This window comes from Tyto alba, unplaced genomic scaffold (assembly GCF_018691265.1).
Source record: "Tyto alba isolate M040663 unplaced genomic scaffold, T.alba_DEE_v4.0 Super-Scaffold_16, whole genome shotgun sequence".
In the NCBI taxonomy this organism is placed as follows: Eukaryota; Metazoa; Chordata; class Aves; order Strigiformes; family Tytonidae; genus Tyto; species Tyto alba.
Genome location: NW_024881278.1, coordinates 24,895,667 through 24,912,811, shown reverse-complemented (window position 1 = coordinate 24,912,811; position 17,145 = coordinate 24,895,667). Strand labels below are relative to the sequence as shown.

Here is a 17,145-nt window from a genome sequence, read left to right as displayed (position 1 = left end):
TAATTAAACATCAGAGGGATCACTCAAGATACTTGAAAGCTAAAATGCTTTTTCTGCACAGAACTCTTCAGATCCATCAGCTCTCTGTTATTTCCCTGCCAGGATACTGCTGATGAGTGGCTCGGCTTTGTCTCCTACGAAGGAGAAAAACAAAAGCACTTCCAAACATCTGGTTTCTGTGGGTGGATGTAGGCTCTGGCTGAGAGTCATGCACACGTGCTGTGGTGGCAGCAGCCATCAGACTGGTCCTGTGCCCCACCGTGTGCTTTGCCCTGGTCCTCCCACATCTATCTCCCCAGCCAGGCTCCACCTGGTATGGAGAGTGCTGCTACACGATGGGCACCTTCGTTCCAGGAGTGGGAAAGGGCAGGTGGTAAACAGCCTTTTTCTGTGTTCTCACCGGTGATGCTCCTCCTTTCCCCTAGGAAAGTGCTGAAGGTTAACCAGGCAGACCCCATATGGAGGTAGTGTTGGCCTCTGCTGTGGCATGATAAATCTTCACTCCATCTCCATGGACTGGTTGGGGACAGGAGGCTTGGTAACTGCTACCTCTAATCCCCTAGAGCCCCACTGGCTCTCAACTCGGGATGTTATAGGTGATATATGATGGACTTAAAGCTTCTGTTGTAGCTTGGGATGTATTGTAGCAGGACTGTATTTCTCACGTTTGACTTACGGCTTTCGGAGGAAATAGTTTGCCTGGATTTTGTCTATAGATGCATTATGCTTTGAATGGAAGCCATCCTTTTCCCAGATTTGGCACATGGCACTGTGCTGCTTGTGCTGTCATCATGTTACAGGCTAAAAAAGATAACCTCGCCCCCTCCCCATCTCCGTGCCCTTTTATAGGTATACCCAGCATCTTTCAGACAACTCTGAACCATATTTGAACCTTATGTATTCAGGCTGAGCAGGTCTAGTGACACCCATAGTAACTTTGATGGTAAAGGTGGAGTGCTCTGTGACCTCCTAATACTGCAATGTACTTGTCACTTGTTCAGCATATGGTCTGGGCAGCTACTTAGGCATTTAGAAGATCAAAACAAGCCTTTCTCTGATTGCTATTATATACTGTGACTACTACTTTGCTTTCCCAAGCGAGGGTGGTATGTGATATTAAACAAAAAAAAAATGCTCAAGAATGAGCAAATTTAAGCCAAGACTGGTTTGAGATTATGATTTCAAGTTTATTAGAATTATGTGGGAGTTGACAGTGTTGCCTTTTGTGACACCGTCCGTAATTGTGTGTATTCTCTTGTAAGTCTCTTTGTGCTTCTCTCTGTACTCCTATTGACTCATGACAAAAAGCTCTGAGGAGCACTGGTGGGTTTGTGTTGCAGCCTGGGACAGCTCTGGAATGAATCCCTGAGTGGGAATTTCCATCTCCGCCTCCAGCTTCTGCCTCCTGCCGTGGGTTATCTGTCCGTGTGGGGCTCAGGGTTTAGATGGGCTAACGAAGCAGGAAGGTCCCAGCCCCTGTGCAGGTCCTAGACGCATTGTACCCAGGCGTGGGGGAGTCGGCTCCTCCACGCCAGAGCGTGGGCAGCACAGCACAAACTCCCTGCAGACAGGCATTTACTCACTGGACCGTCTTAAGCCATCGATTTGTCACATAAGGAACATATTTGTGACCCTATCAAAGCAGTTCATAAGATTTTATTTTCATTTAAGCATGTTCACAAAGTGAAAGGCACTGTGACTCCCTTACATCTATATACAGCCCGAGCTCCTGTAAATTACAGGGGATGAGGTAATAGGATGGCTTTCTGCCTTTAAGTTTTAGCAGAAAAATTCTGCAGTGCCTTTTTTTTTTTTTTTTTTTTTTTTTTTTATTACTTGCAAATAGGAATTGAATAAGCAAAGAAAGACCATTATAACTGTGGCTTCAGAGACTGTTCAGCTTGAAACAGAGGGATTTCTTCACATTAAAACTCATTAGTCTGATTAGCGGGCTTGTAAAATGAAGCATGAAAATGAAACATGACATAGACATGAATTGATTGCACTAAAATCTGCACAAACTGCTGCTTGGAAATGAAAGGATGACAGCCAACTTCTCTGAGACTTTTAAAAAGTTAAATTTTCAAAGTAGCTCATTTTTTAGATCCTGTAAATTATATTTCTGTTGCTGCTAAGGGGAGACACTAAGAAGCTAAAAAATCCAAATGTCAGGTTGGTTGTTTTTTTTTTTTTTTAATAGCGCAGAAAAGTCTGAAAATGTAAGAAAGGATCGGTAGAAAGAAATGTTGGACAGGAGCATGTTATGATTGGATAGAAATGGATGACAGTCTACTCATTTCCATTTTAAAAATGGAGAGAATAGTTGGCATTACTTTCAAAAAGGCCTCTTTGTATCCTGCTGACTTCTGCCTTCAAATGCACTCTGTAGTGTTTCCTTGGTTATTGCAAAATACTTGTTTGGTTGGATCTTGACCAGAGATCCTGAATCAGAGTGCGTTTACTCTTTCAGCATTACTTCAGTTACTGGCACCTTGTGGTGCAGGTGCAACACAGTGTCCTGTATCTAGTGATAGCCATACAGCTACAGCAGACTATCTTTAAAACTCAGTTTTGAATGCCTAGTTTTCTTAACAGAGCTTAGTCCCACAAGCCCGTATCTCTTCGGGTGTGGACTGATTTAGTTCTTTCTATGTCTCGTACTGTCAAATCTCGGCCTGTCCAACAGTAGGGTGTGCTGCACGCGACTGTGGGACTGTCCATGTCCTTTTTCTTCTGTAGCTCACTTGGAGGGGGGTGGGAAATAAAAAAACTGAATGTACATTTCAGTGCTGCTGCAATGCTGCTTACAAGGACAAGTCACAGTGGTACGGATAAGATCCCAGCATTTGTTTTGTAATTGTGTGGTCTTCATTTCCAATAAGAGCATCTGGGAAAAGATTTCTAAATGCTGTTGGATGTTGTGAAAAAGCAAGATGTCGATGTTCACTCAGGAGAAGAATTTGGAATCTTGATAGTGAAGAAAGGGAGAATATGGCTGGGAGGTGCAGCAAATTGGGGGAAGTATCTGATTGCTGTGAAATTAGCTATTGTGAGTGAGGGCTGCAGAGCACTAGTGTGCTTGGGGGACCCTGCGATGCTGCTTTTGGCCCTAGCGAGCTGCTGCCATTATGGTTTGGCTCACTGGGAAGAGCAGGGTAGGACACTAAGACTGGTGGGTGTGCTGTGCTGTTGCCCTTCAGGCAGTGAAGCTTGGGGGTCCAATGTGAAAGTGGAATGTATGGATTTTAGAAAGCTTCCTGGGGCAATTTCCTGTTAAAGCAGTTTTTGCCATGCCCGATACTGGTCTGTAATGCACAGCCACAAAGTATTTCCACGAACCATGGAAACAACACATTGCCAAGCTTATTTACCCTCTTGCTTCATATACAAGTGACTCACGCATTAACTACATTAAACCTAAGTAGGTGGGTTTTTATAGGTGACCCGTGTTGGGGACAGCATGTGAAATGAGCAGCTTATTCAGCCACTGCGCTTCTGGCCTGTGACTCGAGGGACAGCAGTGTCATCTGGGCGCTCCCGTGTTGGGGTCAGGGGTGCCCTATGGAGAGCAGGAGTTCCTGCCATAGGCTGGGGAGTGGTCACCCCTCAGCAATTGGTTTGTAGCGTAGGCTTTGTAGACATGTGGGACTTATTTCCTTGGCATGAGCTGGGACATGATTTTGCCTCTAAGAATCAAAATACTTGGAGATTTCCAGGGAAATGAGGCACAGTGTGGGGAAAAGAGAAAGGGAGGAAGGAGGATCACTTCTATTTTCTTGGAAATGTCTTGGGGAGTGGCTCAGCAGGAGACAGCGGGAGCATTTCGGGCTCTCCAGGGTGGCTCACTTGGGATCCAGTCTCAACATACCCACCAGGGAAATCATTCTCCTGGTAGGTTTTGAAGAGGACCTGCTTTGAGCAGGCTTCAGGACAAGTCTTTTGAGTATGCCCATCATGGCAGTCTGCTGCTCAGATGCACTTGTGGTTCTTGAGTGCTGGGCATAGGCACTTTTCACCCTGTTTATTATTTTCAGCACAGATTTGTGGAATTTGTGCACTGAACAGGACAGAAGAAATCCTGGATAAACAAAATCATATTTAGCTAAGTGTGTGTGTTTCTAATACAAAACCTCAGTGCAAATAAACCCTTCCTGGCAGGGGCTGTGTTGCAGAAAGAAGAATGAGAGCACTGTTGACTTGAATATTCCCTGTCTTTCCAATGAACTTAAATGAGTTCCAGATATTTCATTGGTTCCTGGTTCCTATGCTGGTTACCCAGACAAGTATTTTAGTGACTTTCATTTTTTTTCTAAAGATGCTTTCTTCTTGGTTTCACATGGGGGGAGGGAGAATGTGTAAAGGGGGTGGTTGGAGAAGTCACTCTAAAAATGAAAGCACAAGTTAAAGTGTTTATTTGGTATATTAAGATATAATTGATGGTTACAGAAGCCAGGTTTTTTGTCCACTTTTCATAGTGCTTTGGTGACTTTACACAGACTATGATTGCTGTGGATCTGGGGAAGGCAGAAAGGGGTGCTAGAGAAGAGAAAACCCAGCACATAATTGATCAAGGTGTTGCCTATCATTAAACAGAATCTCTTCTGCAGAAGAGAAGTTTTGAGCGGGGGGACATGGAGGTTGACTGAAAATTAAAATATGCAGCATTGATGTCTCCTTTATCTTTGAGATTTCTGCAGTGATCAGACTGGCTTTAAAAGAAATGATACTGTGCACTACAAAAACTGACTGAAGATTAAACAAATTTGAAGTTGTGAACAACAATCTGGGTTAAAAGGTGTAAATATGCTAAAAAATACAAACATCTCTATAGCTGAGCAAAGCACTGGAAAGCTTATCTTGATATTTGCAGCTGAAGTTAAAATGATGGATAGCAACCTGTTTTCCCAGTAAACTTCCATTGATTTGCTTTCTATGAACTCCACTGTGGTTTTGGGGCTGCAGTTAAGGACAGCACTATTTGTGTTAGCAGTAAGGTGATAAACACAATTAGTATTGTCAGCTCTTCCAGGAAAAAAGCCAGTAGAAATCATGTGACATATTGCAAAATGGATGGTGATGTCATCCATTTTATGCTTCATTTGATCCAATATAATACTGTTGTGGTGCTGCTGTGTGGAGTAGGGGCTGAATTAAAGTTACATATATTTGTATTGATCATAAGGCTCATAATGAGGCATCTTTTGTGGTTTGCCACTTAGAAGCTCATGCAACTGTGGGCTTCAGTCTGGGTTTTTGTCAGTTGTGTTTTTTTTCTGGATTTGTGCTTTCTCCTTCCGTCTTAAATTTGGCCTTTACCAACATCTTGAGAAAAAGAGAGCAAGACTTTCAAGCTGCTGTTGATTTTTTTTTTTTCACTAGAAAATGTAAACCAAAATTCAGTTGCATAAACAGTTGCAACTGGGAAAATGCATTCCTGTCAGTGTCTTTAGAAAGAGCTTTATTCTGGAAAGCTCTGCTGAGATGGCATTGTGATCACCTTACTGTCACTGTCTCCAGTGGACATACAAGTGGGTTTTAGTTTGCTTGCAGGAGTGTTAACCTTTGATTTTTCTGATTTATGGGTTATAACTGGACAGAAAGATCCCTGTGGGTCACTCTCTTCCAGGTTACCCCGGGGTTCTTCAACCAGCTAATGTCTGGAATGAGTGCCTAAGGATTGCCCAGGGTTGAAAATACTGAGGGATAAGCTGGACTCAGAAATCACACCCTAAGTGATCTTGTTGGTGTCCGTCAAGCATGTAGCAGCATATGCAAGTACCTTAACAAGTGTATGCACCTCTATCTCAGGCTTAATTTTTATGTCCTGAACATGCAATTATTTGTATGTGGGGGAAGGTTTGGTGAATCACAAATAGGTATTCTCTTCCCACCAGAGTTAGCTCTATGGTGCTGATAGAACTAAGAGACCAAACCCATGCTGCTCCTATTATGGCTGGGAAATTGTTCTAGTTTTATGGACAAGAGTTCAGCCATCTGGGGAGATTGCTCAACTCTGCTGTCATCTCCAAAACTGCAGGAGAAACTACCTGTATGTCTGAAATTTGTTAGGATTTTGCTTGAAGCATGGTGCCAAGGGGATGGTGAAAGATGTCTGTGAGCCAGCAGAATCTTTTTTATCCATCGCTCGCTTGAGTAGCAAACGGAAGCAGCCATCTAATTGCTGAGGAAAATGTCTGAAATGAATTGGTGGTGCAGCTTTCAAGGGGATGCACAAGCTTCCTGTGACTTGGAGCACTGAATCTGCTTTCATGCCAGGGCAAAGACTGTGGTCTGTCATGCCTAGCAGCTAGAGTGGGACTGGGATTTGGACATTTTCAGCATGGGCTCAGATCAAGAACCACAGAAGCTGAGGGTCTGGACAAAAAGGGCTGGGGCTCTGGCTGATAGTTGTATCAAATGGACAACAAAGACAAGGATGTGAGCAGAGAGAACCTATACTGGAAGTCCCCAAATCTGTGCTAAAAACTGCTGCCTGCAATGAGGGATGTATTGAGAAGGGGCAGGTTGGGACAGGCTTGTTAGGAGGGGAAGGTAAGCTGGGGAAGGGGAAGGCAACATGAGGCAGAAACTAGAATGATGAAACTACAGACCTTGGTAAGGAAGGCACAAGTCTGTGGGACCTGATGAAATGCATCTGTGGGTCCTAAGGGAACTGGCAGATGAAGTTACTAAGCCACTATTTGTCATATTTGGGAAGCTGTGGCATCTGGTGAAGTTCCCACTGAGTGGAAAAGGGGAAACATAACCCTCAATTTTAAAAAGGGGGAAAAAAGAAGAGCTGTGGAAATACAGGCCAGTCACTCATCTCTGTACCTGGCAAGATCATGGCGCAGATCCTCCGGGAAACTATGCTAGGGCACATGGAAAATAAGGAGGTGACTGGTGACAGCCAACATGGCTTCACTAAGGGCAAATTGTGCCTGACAAATCTGGTGGCCTTCTATGACAAGGTTACAGAGTTGGTGGATAATGGAAGAGTGACTGACATCATGTACCTGGACTTGTGCAAAGCATTTGACACTGTCCCACACAACATCCTCATCTCTAAATCAGAGACAGGGATTTGATGGATGGACCACTTGGTAGATAAGGAATTGGCTGGATGGTCACCCTCCAAGAGTTGCGGTCGACTGCTTGATGTCCAAGTGAAGACCAGTGATGAGTGGTGTTCCTCTGGGGTTGGTGTTGGGACTGGTGCTGTTTAACATCTTTGTTGGCGACACAGACAGTGGGACTGAGAGCACCCTCTGCAAGTTTGCCAATGTCACCAAGTTGCGTGGTGTGGTTGACACGCTTGAGGGAAGGGATGCATTCCAGTAGGACCAGAATGACCAGAGAGACAGGCTTGAGAGGTGGGCCTGTGCAAATCTCATGAAGATCAATGAGGCCAAGTGCAAGGTCCCGCACATGGGTTGGGGCAATCTCAAGCACACATACAGGCTGGGCGATAAGTGGATTCAGAGTAACCCTGAGGAGGAGGACTTGAAGGTGTTTGTGGTTGAGAACCTCAGCATGACCCAGCACTGTGCATTTGCAGCCCAGAAAGCCTGGGCTGCATCAAGAGAAGTGTGACCAGCAGGTCAAGAGATGATTCTCCCCCTCTACTCCACTCTTGTATGACTCCACCTGGAGTGCTGCATTCAGCTCTTGAGGACCCCAATATAAGGAGGACATGGACTTGGAGCAAGTCCAGAGGAGGCCACGAAGATGACTGTAGGGCTGGAACATCCCTCCTATGAAGATAGGATGAGAGAGTTGGAGTTGTTCAGCCTGGAGAAGAGAAGGCTCTGGGGAGACCTTCTAGCAGCTTTCTAGTACTTCAAGAGGGCCTTCAAGAAAGCTGGAGAGGGACTTTTTACAAGGACACGTAGTGATAGGACAAGGGGTAATGTTTTTGAACTGAAAGAGGCTATGTTTAGATTAGATGTAAGGAAATAATTCTTTACTGTGAGAGTGCTGAGGCACTGGCACAGGTTGCCCAGAGAAGCTGTGGCTGCCCCCTCCCTGGAAGGGTTCAAGGCCAGGTTGGATGGGGCTTTGGGCAACCTGGTCTAGTGGAAAGTGAAGGCCCATGGCAGGGGGACTGGAACTAGATGGTCTTTAATGTCCATTCCAACCTAAACCATTCTATGATTTTTATGACTGGGAGCTAGGGGGAAAAATGGGATTGGGGTTAAAGGAAAGCCAGGAATCCAGACTAAACAATAAAGGATGCTTCCTGCAGCCTAGAAGCATGTTAAGCTGTTGAGAGACTGGAGGACTTTGTGGTTGATGGATGAACAAACCGTCAATCTGCTGGTCCTGTCTTGCTGTATTTTATCTAGAACCTTTGGTCCTTCTGGAACTACATGATTGAGGGTGACACCATTATGCCTGGAGGAGGCAATGCTTGAGGTAGGTTTCCTCTTGCTGTCGTTTGCCAGTGCTGTGGGGAGACAGCTTCAGTCACTAGAGCTGTTGATATAATGCTTTTTCTTGCAAAACCCAGCCAGTGCTAGTCCTTCAGAGACCACCAATCAGACCCTAAATCATTAGCTTAAAAATAATATCATTTTTACAAGTAAACCTGGAGGTGGGTTCCCTCTTGTTTTCTGGTGCCTTTGAGGACGCAGCTTGCCAAGCTTTGTAATTCCCACATCTAAACACAGACTTTTCAAGTGGGGAGTTTGAGGGGGGTGGGGGTGGTTGCTTACGTTTCCTTTTTTAAAGACGCTAAGGGGAGTTGGGTGTTTTGGGCAGTGACCCAAGTCTGAGCAGTGCTTCCTACCGCTGGGGTTAAGATGCAGCAGTTTCCATAGCAGATGGCACTCGAGGGGTGACCCCGCTGCTGTTGCCTCCAGCTGCCTGTTGCTGTGGGGTGTCAGAGGCGGGGGGGTTGTAGCTGGCTGGCCTGCAGGTAGGCCTTGCAAGCCAGGTTCATGCAAGGCCTTCTCTTCCCTAATCAGACATCTTAAGCACATTATTAACTGAGAGGCATGACTGGAAGGAATTAACTCTTGATTACAGGAATTTAGGACTTCTTGAAGGAAAATGTTTCATGTGAGACCTGCTGCACATCACAAGCTGCCAGAACTGCAGGCTGGCTTTCAGATGAAAGAAATTCAGTGGTGCATCTGAACTGAGTAGCTAAGGGTTTTTTCACCTCACCTCCTTTTTTTTTTTTTTTTTTTTTTTTAATTTGAAGCCAATTTTAATGTGAACACCCAAAACTGGGGTACATACCGATTGATAGAGCCTTCTTATGGTACTTTTGTAGCTTCAGCTGACTAAGGAAAGCAACAACAAGGAACAGAGCCCTGGGGAGCGGGAATCCAGGCCCGCGTTCCCACACGCAGCCCCGGACAACTGAAAGGCGGCTCTTGTGCTGTCTGTTGGCTTGTGCCAAGGGAGCCGAACAGGGACTGGTGACAGATTTTGTTGTCCTAAGAAAATATTGTTAAGGATTTTCTTTTCTTCTTAGAAATGGTTTCTTCCTCTCTTGGGAAGCCTATAATAAGAGAGTTGGGGGGGGGGGGTAAGAAAGAAAATAATGCTGTTTGTTTGTTTAAATGTAGGTGGATATTTCCAGTTCTCTACTGTAGCTCTTAAAAAAAAAAAAGAATCAGGAATGTCTGTAAATAGCTTTATAAAGCTCCTCAGGGAGAAGTAACAGCTGAAACCTTCACCATCTAGAACTGGAGCATTGTGTGTTAGTGTTTTCCTGTGCTCTGCCTGCAAGTGCGATGAATCACCTACTGTCTGCACATCTCAGTATTTCTTAGGAGCTGGTGTCTCAACTGAAAAGATGGTTGGACTTTTGCTCCAAGTTATCTGGGCTTTTTTGTAGTTCTGTTAGTTATCACAGTAAATACCAGGGTGTTGAGACTATCCTATAATATTTTGTTGTAACCATTTGTTCAATAAACAGCGTGAATCTTACCTGCATGAAATCTGCAGTGTAGGAAAAACGTTGGCTTCATCATTTTAAAAGGATGATAGACTTGAAAATCATCCAGAGATTGAGACCAGTGCAAGTCATGAGAGCTTGGCAAGACTGCCTGACATTTCAGCAGTACGTGGTGAGTGTTGAACAATATAGTTGGGGTCGGCACTATGCTGTTAAATTCAAGAGCTGATGCCAAGAATGGGTGCTTTTAGGCAGTGAAAGATGATGTACACTTTGTTTTAAGCACTTCTGCTGGCCTGCTGGGGTGTGAGGGGGAGAAATAAAAGTTTAAAATGCAGTAATAAATCCCAGTTCAGCAGAACAAAACTTGACTATCGATATAACCGATGTATTATGTTTCTGTCCAGGGCTTGGGTTTTTTGGATACGCAAATTGCAATGTCAAAGCTTAGCTATCCGGGACATTCATATATGTAAGGGAAAAACACATAAAACTCACTAACACAGGAAGTTTTTAGTTGTAGTGGGGGATAAAAAAAAAGCTCAAGGCACTACTAGTATGTTCCTTAAGTTACTTGAACAGGAGAGTGGTGAATGCTGGAAGCTCTGCAGAATGAGAGTGCTAGCAATACACTGTGTTTGGACACCCCCAAAAATAGTGCCTGGCAGCGCTATTTTATATTAGCAGCTAGTGATTACAACCTTTAAGAGGTAGAAATATGAACAGGTTAATCTCTATTTAAGAGATGATCAGTTTTTTTTTTTTAACCCTTGACTGGATTAGGATCTGACATGCCGTTAGTCTTGGTTGTGTGCCCTGAAGATCAATGGGATGCTTTAAAAGGCAGGGTGAGGGGCACAGCACCCTTGGCTCTTCAGTGCTGGGTGTTGTGTGATTACTGTTAATTACAACAGATTTAGAAGCAAGGAGTTCCTTTCTAGACCTGCTGAGCATCTCATCCAGAAAAGGAGGCAAAGATATCCCACTTATGCTGGTTCTTCAGATTTGCTCTTGTTTGAAAAGCTCAGCTGTGTCTGTATGGACAGCCCAGTCTGAATTTAAGGATGTGTTTGGAAATGATTTCTTAATGTGGATAGGGGAAAGCCCGTTATTGATAGGCTTGTCAGGACTGCCAGAGTATGATGCCTTATGTTACTGCCACAAAAACGGAAGTGGGGACCTGTGGCAGCGCAGCCTTTAAAATGTAATTTTGTTAACTTTTTTTTTTTTTCAGGTTAGCACTACAAGAGGCACCCTCAGCTCCTCAGGCCAAAACACACTCACAGTTTTGAAATGGAAGCAGCAGTCTGAACCCCAGGACATGTTTCAGAAGGGTGGTCTGCTGGGCATTAATTCTCCATTTGAGGAAAGCTGGGTAAATTCAGCAAAGAGGTTGGTGGTATGGAGCTTTGACAGGCTACTTCCCAGCTCTCAGATATGGGTAACTTTTGTTTGTTCTTTCATTCTTCAAAGATCAATGCAAACCTTTATTTTCTATAAATAATTTAATAAATACTTTTGTTTTACAATGGTACAACAAATAACAAATTCATAGCAAATGAGTCACAAAGAATTTAGGATCAGTATACTTTAATAAGGTATCAGTGTCAAAATACATTTCCTTATCAAGTTAAAGTTCCCATACAGTTATAATATTGTCAATAAGAATTCAGCAATATAGATTACGAAATAATTATGATAAAAAGTATGATTAATATTAAGACATGGAATATTTTTTCAGAGTGTTTTAGTAAAATGTTAGGGTATAACTTTTTTAATGCTGAAACTACACAAATAAGAAACAGAAGAGCGGTATTCAAGTGTCTTTTAATCCTTGAAGCCTTCAAGTCCTTGCTACTGCAAATTTGTCAAATCTGGCTTGTCAGTTTTCATCAGGTTTTGATGCCTAGAATGTATTTTTTCAATGCAGTAATAATTTCATTGTAGGAATAGATTATTTTTGGTAATAAACTCTTGAAAGATTGCTTACAATAGGGACTATTTTTTTTTTTTTTTTTACATTATGTACCAATAACAAAAGATCTTCAGCTTCTCTAAGTATGTGTGGTTAATGCTCACCTAACACAGCGAATTCTGAAGTGCTCTATGAACGCAAGGCTTCCTCTCTGCAAGTGTCAGTGCATGATATAAAGCAATTTTATAAACCAGGCTTCAGCAGAATCAGAAGTCTCAAAAAGAATCTATCTACCTTTGTTCTAAGGTTCTGGGCCAGATTTTTACCTTTTGTACATTGCCAGTGCTCCATTTTCTTCAATGAAGCTATAGTGATTTATACCAGTGGAGGAAACAAGATGATATGTCCCAACAGATATCTAGGTCTATATGTATTTTAAAGTCAGGTCTGCTCACCTGCCTTTTATTACTTTGATTTTATAACGTTTAAGTATGTTGTAATTTAAACTTTCAAATCCCTTTGACTCTGAAAGCATTCAAAGCCTTTTTTTTTTTTGTAACGTGCATGACAACTAATGATAATTGAAAAGAAGCTCTGAAAATGGCTCCCTTTTTAATGACATTTCAGCTACTGATTAATGTACGGCAAGTAAAAATGCAAGAGACCTGCCGCCTGCCAGCTATTCATCTCACTACACCATCCTTAATTCTTTTTATCTACTTGTAACTGAGTTAGTCTAACTCTACTACCTTAACTTTTAGATTTAACAATTCAATTTTGCAATTAAATTTCTAGCTAGCATATAAAATGAAAAAGGGTAACATTAATGAGGGGTGTTAATAGTGGCTGCTGGTCAGATTCCTGAAATATCAGCAACACCATAACAAATACTAGTAGTTCTAGCAGAAACAGCTCTTAAAGTTGTTGTGTCCTAGATATAGCAATAAGTACCAAGAGATGATTAACAACTGGCCCAGAGAGAAATTAAAAAACAAAATAAAATAAAATAATCTCTTGTGTATAAGGAAAGGAAAAAAAAAAAAGAAAGGAAACAACAAAGAACAAAATAAGAAGCTCTGACACAAATGAAACACAGGTCTAAATCCTCCACTGGAGTAAATCTGTAGGACTCCCTTGACTATAGAGCTAAGCCAGGTTAAGGCAGCTGAGAATATGACTTGGTTTTGAGGAAAAAAAACTTACAGTGTGCAACTTTCACAGATACCCACGAACATTGCCATTCACCATTCATGTTTTCTTTCAACAAAGTGTATAAAAATGAAGGGGAGGAGATGTGGAAGGCAGAAGGCTGGGATTTTTCTTTAGTATGCTTTTCCAAAAGTATTAAAGTTACAACATGATAAATGCTGGAAAACAAGGACTCAAAGGATATCAATTTGGCAGATCAACAAAAAACTGTGGTTGGAGATCAAATTTGTTTCATTCATCTTTGGCAATAAAAATAAATCTTTGCGGTACTGCAGCCAAAGTATCACATGAGGCATTTATACCACAGCTTTTTATTAGCATGAAATTTGAAGCAAATTTCAGTGTATAAATTACAGGTAATGAGATAAGGGGAGGGTAATCAAACTCTCTAAATAACACTTCAATTGCAATACAGAAAATACAGTAGATGTATTTCTTTAATATGAATAATAAAGTGAGTAACTTCAAAAGGCCACTATTTGGTAACGTGGACAGGTTCAATATCTAAGTAAAATCCTGTAAAAGTGTATTGGTATTAGAAATTGTCTACTTGCAAAAATATATTTAAAAACTGAAGCTGTTTTGAACAGTATAGGCCACGGCACGGAATATTGCAGGACTGCTCAGGTTGCCTGGTCCAGAGCTCTGAGCAGTTCGCTGCCCTGCAGAAGTGTAGAGCTGCCCAAAACAGGGACATTCACCTCACAGTCATATCTTGTCAACTCGGGTAACAAGTAGGGTTCAAAGGAGGGCCCCAGCAGACGACTGGCCATACCTGGAAGAGATTAGTGAAGTAAGTCAGGGTGCTGAGACCAGAGAGAGGACTTCTTTCCTCTCCTCCCTCTGCCGTTTATAGCAGTTACAATTTCATTTTGTGTTTGTGCCAATATGTCTCAAAACACCAGCAGTGACGGGTTTCAGAGCAAGCCTATGCCTTGCTCTGCCTTAAACTGTTGTGTCACACAGACGTGCAGTTTTTCAGCTCCATCCCTGATTTAGATTGTTCTGAGAAAAATGATATTGGTGCAGATGACAGCTGTAGTAAACAACACTGTTTCTAAATTGACACCCACTCCCCTTATACATTAAAAGGGACATATGTACATCCCTTTTAATTACTTATTTTAACATTTAGAAGGCATATGTTAAGACTAACCTACAAACCTCACATATCGATGCTGCAATTAAGTTGTTTAGTACAATTATCCATCACAAGACAAGAGTATGGATGGGGGATGACTGGACCTCCAAGGTAAAAAGGTATTAAGTTTAATTGAAATGAAGGGCAAAAATATTTTTTCCTCATGTCCTACGAATTTAAACATTAAAGTTTCACATTAAACAACAGAACTAATTTTTCATTCTATGAAGCCATGAATATTTGGTTATCAGTTTCTCATCCTCCTCCATATTTTAAGTGTTTTCTTTCATGGAATCAGTATTGGAACTATATATCAAATTTTCCAGTTTTCCTAATTGACAGCTCTTACCTGACGCTTTATGAGCTGGCTGGACAGTATAGGCCTGATAATGGGAACTGTAAAACGGAGGGGGAAACGCTCTTGCTTTCAAATTCTCACCAGGACTGGGTGGTTGCTGCTGCTGCAGCTGATTCATTGGTTGGCTCAGACCTCTTGAGTTACAGACAAATTCATCTGATTTACATAGCAGGGGGGGAAAAAAGTTAAATTAAGCCAGTGTAATAATTGTAGTAGATAATAGTAATTCAAAGTACAGTGATCCTTGTCACGACAGTCACAAGGCGTAGGCGTACCTACATCTTGGCACAGAGGAAGTCCAGAAGCAGCACTAATTTTAGAAGTAGTATTGCACCCAAGATATGCTTGTGTAAGGAAACACAATGTTGTAGACAGAAAGTATCAGTTCTAGCTCCAAGATGTCTGCACTTTTGATCAGCATGAAGTAAATCCATCTCCACTAAGCTGATCTGTTGTTACCTCTAAAGCAAGGGCATGAACATACATGAAACCATCTACCTAGCAGTTATTGAATGTACCTTAAATTGTTCACTTCTTAGTGATATAACCTGATCTTTAATTTTAGCTTAGTGTAATATTTATAGATCTTATTTACATTTTGTTTTGAAAGAGTCCTTGTTTCTATTCAATGTCTTAAAATTGTGTTTCAGTGTGTAACACTGCTAAACCACTTTTCTTTTCTCTTACCAGTAAGAACACTTGTGCTGAGAGATTTCTTTTCTGTAATCAAGGAACAGTTTTCCCCTTTGAGAAATTTCATTCTCTTCCACATTAGGTGAGATGGGTTAATGACAGATGGATCTCCCTAGAATGTGAAGAAAAGCAAAACAATGAATTACTGATGGCTGTGGTGAGTCCAAAGTTGTGAGGGGGATGCATTTCTTATGATTACCCCACTCAGCTGTTGCAACGCTTGTTCTTCATAGTCCAGTTGTCGCTTCAGTTTCAAACTGTTAGACAGAGCAATTCTTGCTGGGTTTACATCTATGCCTCGTTGCCCAAAAGCATCCAGGGTCCTGTGGAGAAAAGATCTCTCAATGAGTGAACAAAGAGGCAAATCGAAACTTTATACAAATTTCTTCATTCATTTAAAGACATTTAAAGGTGTCTGACACACAACAGTGGACAGACTTCAAACATCAAATGTTTTTATTTCCTTTTGTTAGTCATTCCACAAAGTTTGGAAACTTTTGACTTTTGGGATCAGACTAATGGAACTCTAGTATAAACAGCCTCTAGGGATCTCCAGACAGACATGAAAATGCTGTGGAAGAGGAAGTCATGTGATTTTTAAGGATAGGATTTTGAGAGCTATGCCTATCCCCTTGCTTTGCATATTAAATATCAACACACAGGCTGCTGTTTGGGGACAAACCCTCTCTTTCCAGATGCATTTTCAGACACTGGTATTTCTGCCAGCAAGAAATCCCAGAAAGCAAACTGCAGCCAAACTGCACAGCTTCATGTTTTACAATGACCACTGCTATTTTATGTACTTCCTGAATGTTATAGCATGACCAACACTGAAGAACCAAGAGCTACAGAGAAACTTCTAGCTATGACAAGAAACTTCTAGGACTGTAGCCTCTGATCTACATCTCATCACACACTGTTCACATGTGTAAGAAGGTGAACAAGATGAAGGGTTGTAGAAAAAAAGCCTGTAATTTTAAATCTTAGTTGTAGTATTTACATATGCCAACAATACATGTACTGTCACCCCTCCCTCTCCACTATTTTTTGTTGTGCAAAGGATACACATGCAAGGTAAGAAAGTACACATGGGTCCCAGCTTACTGCTTGACCAATAAGCCTTTTCAGTACTTTTTCTTAAACTGCATAAAGTCAAGCAGGCTTTGCAAAATTATTGGGGTAATTTTTTACCTGACCAACAGGAAATCCATTCATGCATCCTTACAGGCAATGAAAACTTAGCCCACTACTGCTCCCACCAGTCTGACTGTCACTGGGAGAGCATCACACTAATTTCCCCAGAGGTGCAGTCTGATGCCTATCAAAACAACCATTCCAGATAAATCAAGGAAAATCATTTTTCAAGATTATGACCTTCCTCATCCCCCCCCAATCTTTTCTGACTAAAATACATAGTTATACTTCAAAAATTCTTACCTTTTTTTATATACGGGCATGCTTGGAGAATGTACTGGTGGCCCTGAGGGGGAACTTGATAGGGATCCTGAGTATTTATCCACAAGTCTCCACTTAGGAGGAACATATTCTAATGGGGGATCAGGTGGCCACTGGGTGTTTGGTCTTCCTCCCATTGAAGACAGAGGAGTACTGGCTTGGTCATGGTATGGTGGCAGTGATGACCTACTCACATTGTTGAAAAACACTGATGACAGGGACCCATGACCAGGGTTAATGTTTTTATTTGACAGCTGTGGGCAATATTTCTCTGGGAGGAACTGATTCTGTGAAGCAGAAGCAAGGGGCTGGAAGATGGTACTCGTGCTACTTAGACTCTGCTGGGTATTTTGTGTACTTTCAGAGAGAGGACGTTCTTCTTGGCAGATTGGGCTGAGCTGGAAATCTTCTCCATCCATAGGAATGTAAGGAGCCAAGGTTTCAAGGTCCAGTTCATTGAAGTCAGT

At 42.0% G+C, this 17,145-nt stretch overlaps 2 protein-coding genes across 9 annotated transcripts in view; one reads left to right on the top strand and one right to left on the bottom strand.

Moving 5' to 3' along the window:
- The window catches only part of LOC104356805, a 115,025-nt gene extending 102,196 nt beyond the window's left edge, over positions 1–12,829 (top strand). For all 5 annotated transcript variants that reach the window (XM_042789321.1, XM_042789317.1, XM_042789319.1 and 2 more), the window contains one exon: positions 11,142–12,829. In XM_042789321.1, coding sequence (XP_042645255.1) covers positions 11,142–11,411 — 270 coding nt within the window. In that variant the 3' untranslated portion in view covers positions 11,412–12,829. The remainder of the gene's footprint in view (positions 1–11,141) is intronic.
- The window catches only part of EPAS1 (endothelial PAS domain protein 1), a 79,227-nt gene continuing 73,562 nt past the window's right edge, over positions 11,481–17,145 (bottom strand). For 3 of the 4 annotated variants that reach the window (XM_042789313.1, XM_042789314.1, XM_042789316.1), the window contains 5 exons: positions 16,661–17,145; positions 15,423–15,546; positions 15,218–15,335; positions 14,522–14,686; positions 11,481–13,806 (listed from right to left, as the gene is read on the bottom strand). In XM_042789313.1, the coding sequence (XP_042645247.1) occupies positions 13,655–13,806; positions 14,522–14,686; positions 15,218–15,335; positions 15,423–15,546; positions 16,661–17,145 (1,044 nt within the window). In that variant the 3' untranslated portion in view covers positions 11,481–13,654. The remainder of the gene's footprint in view (positions 13,807–14,521; positions 14,687–15,217; positions 15,336–15,422; positions 15,547–16,660) is intronic. The other variant, XM_042789315.1, reaches the window with a different exon arrangement.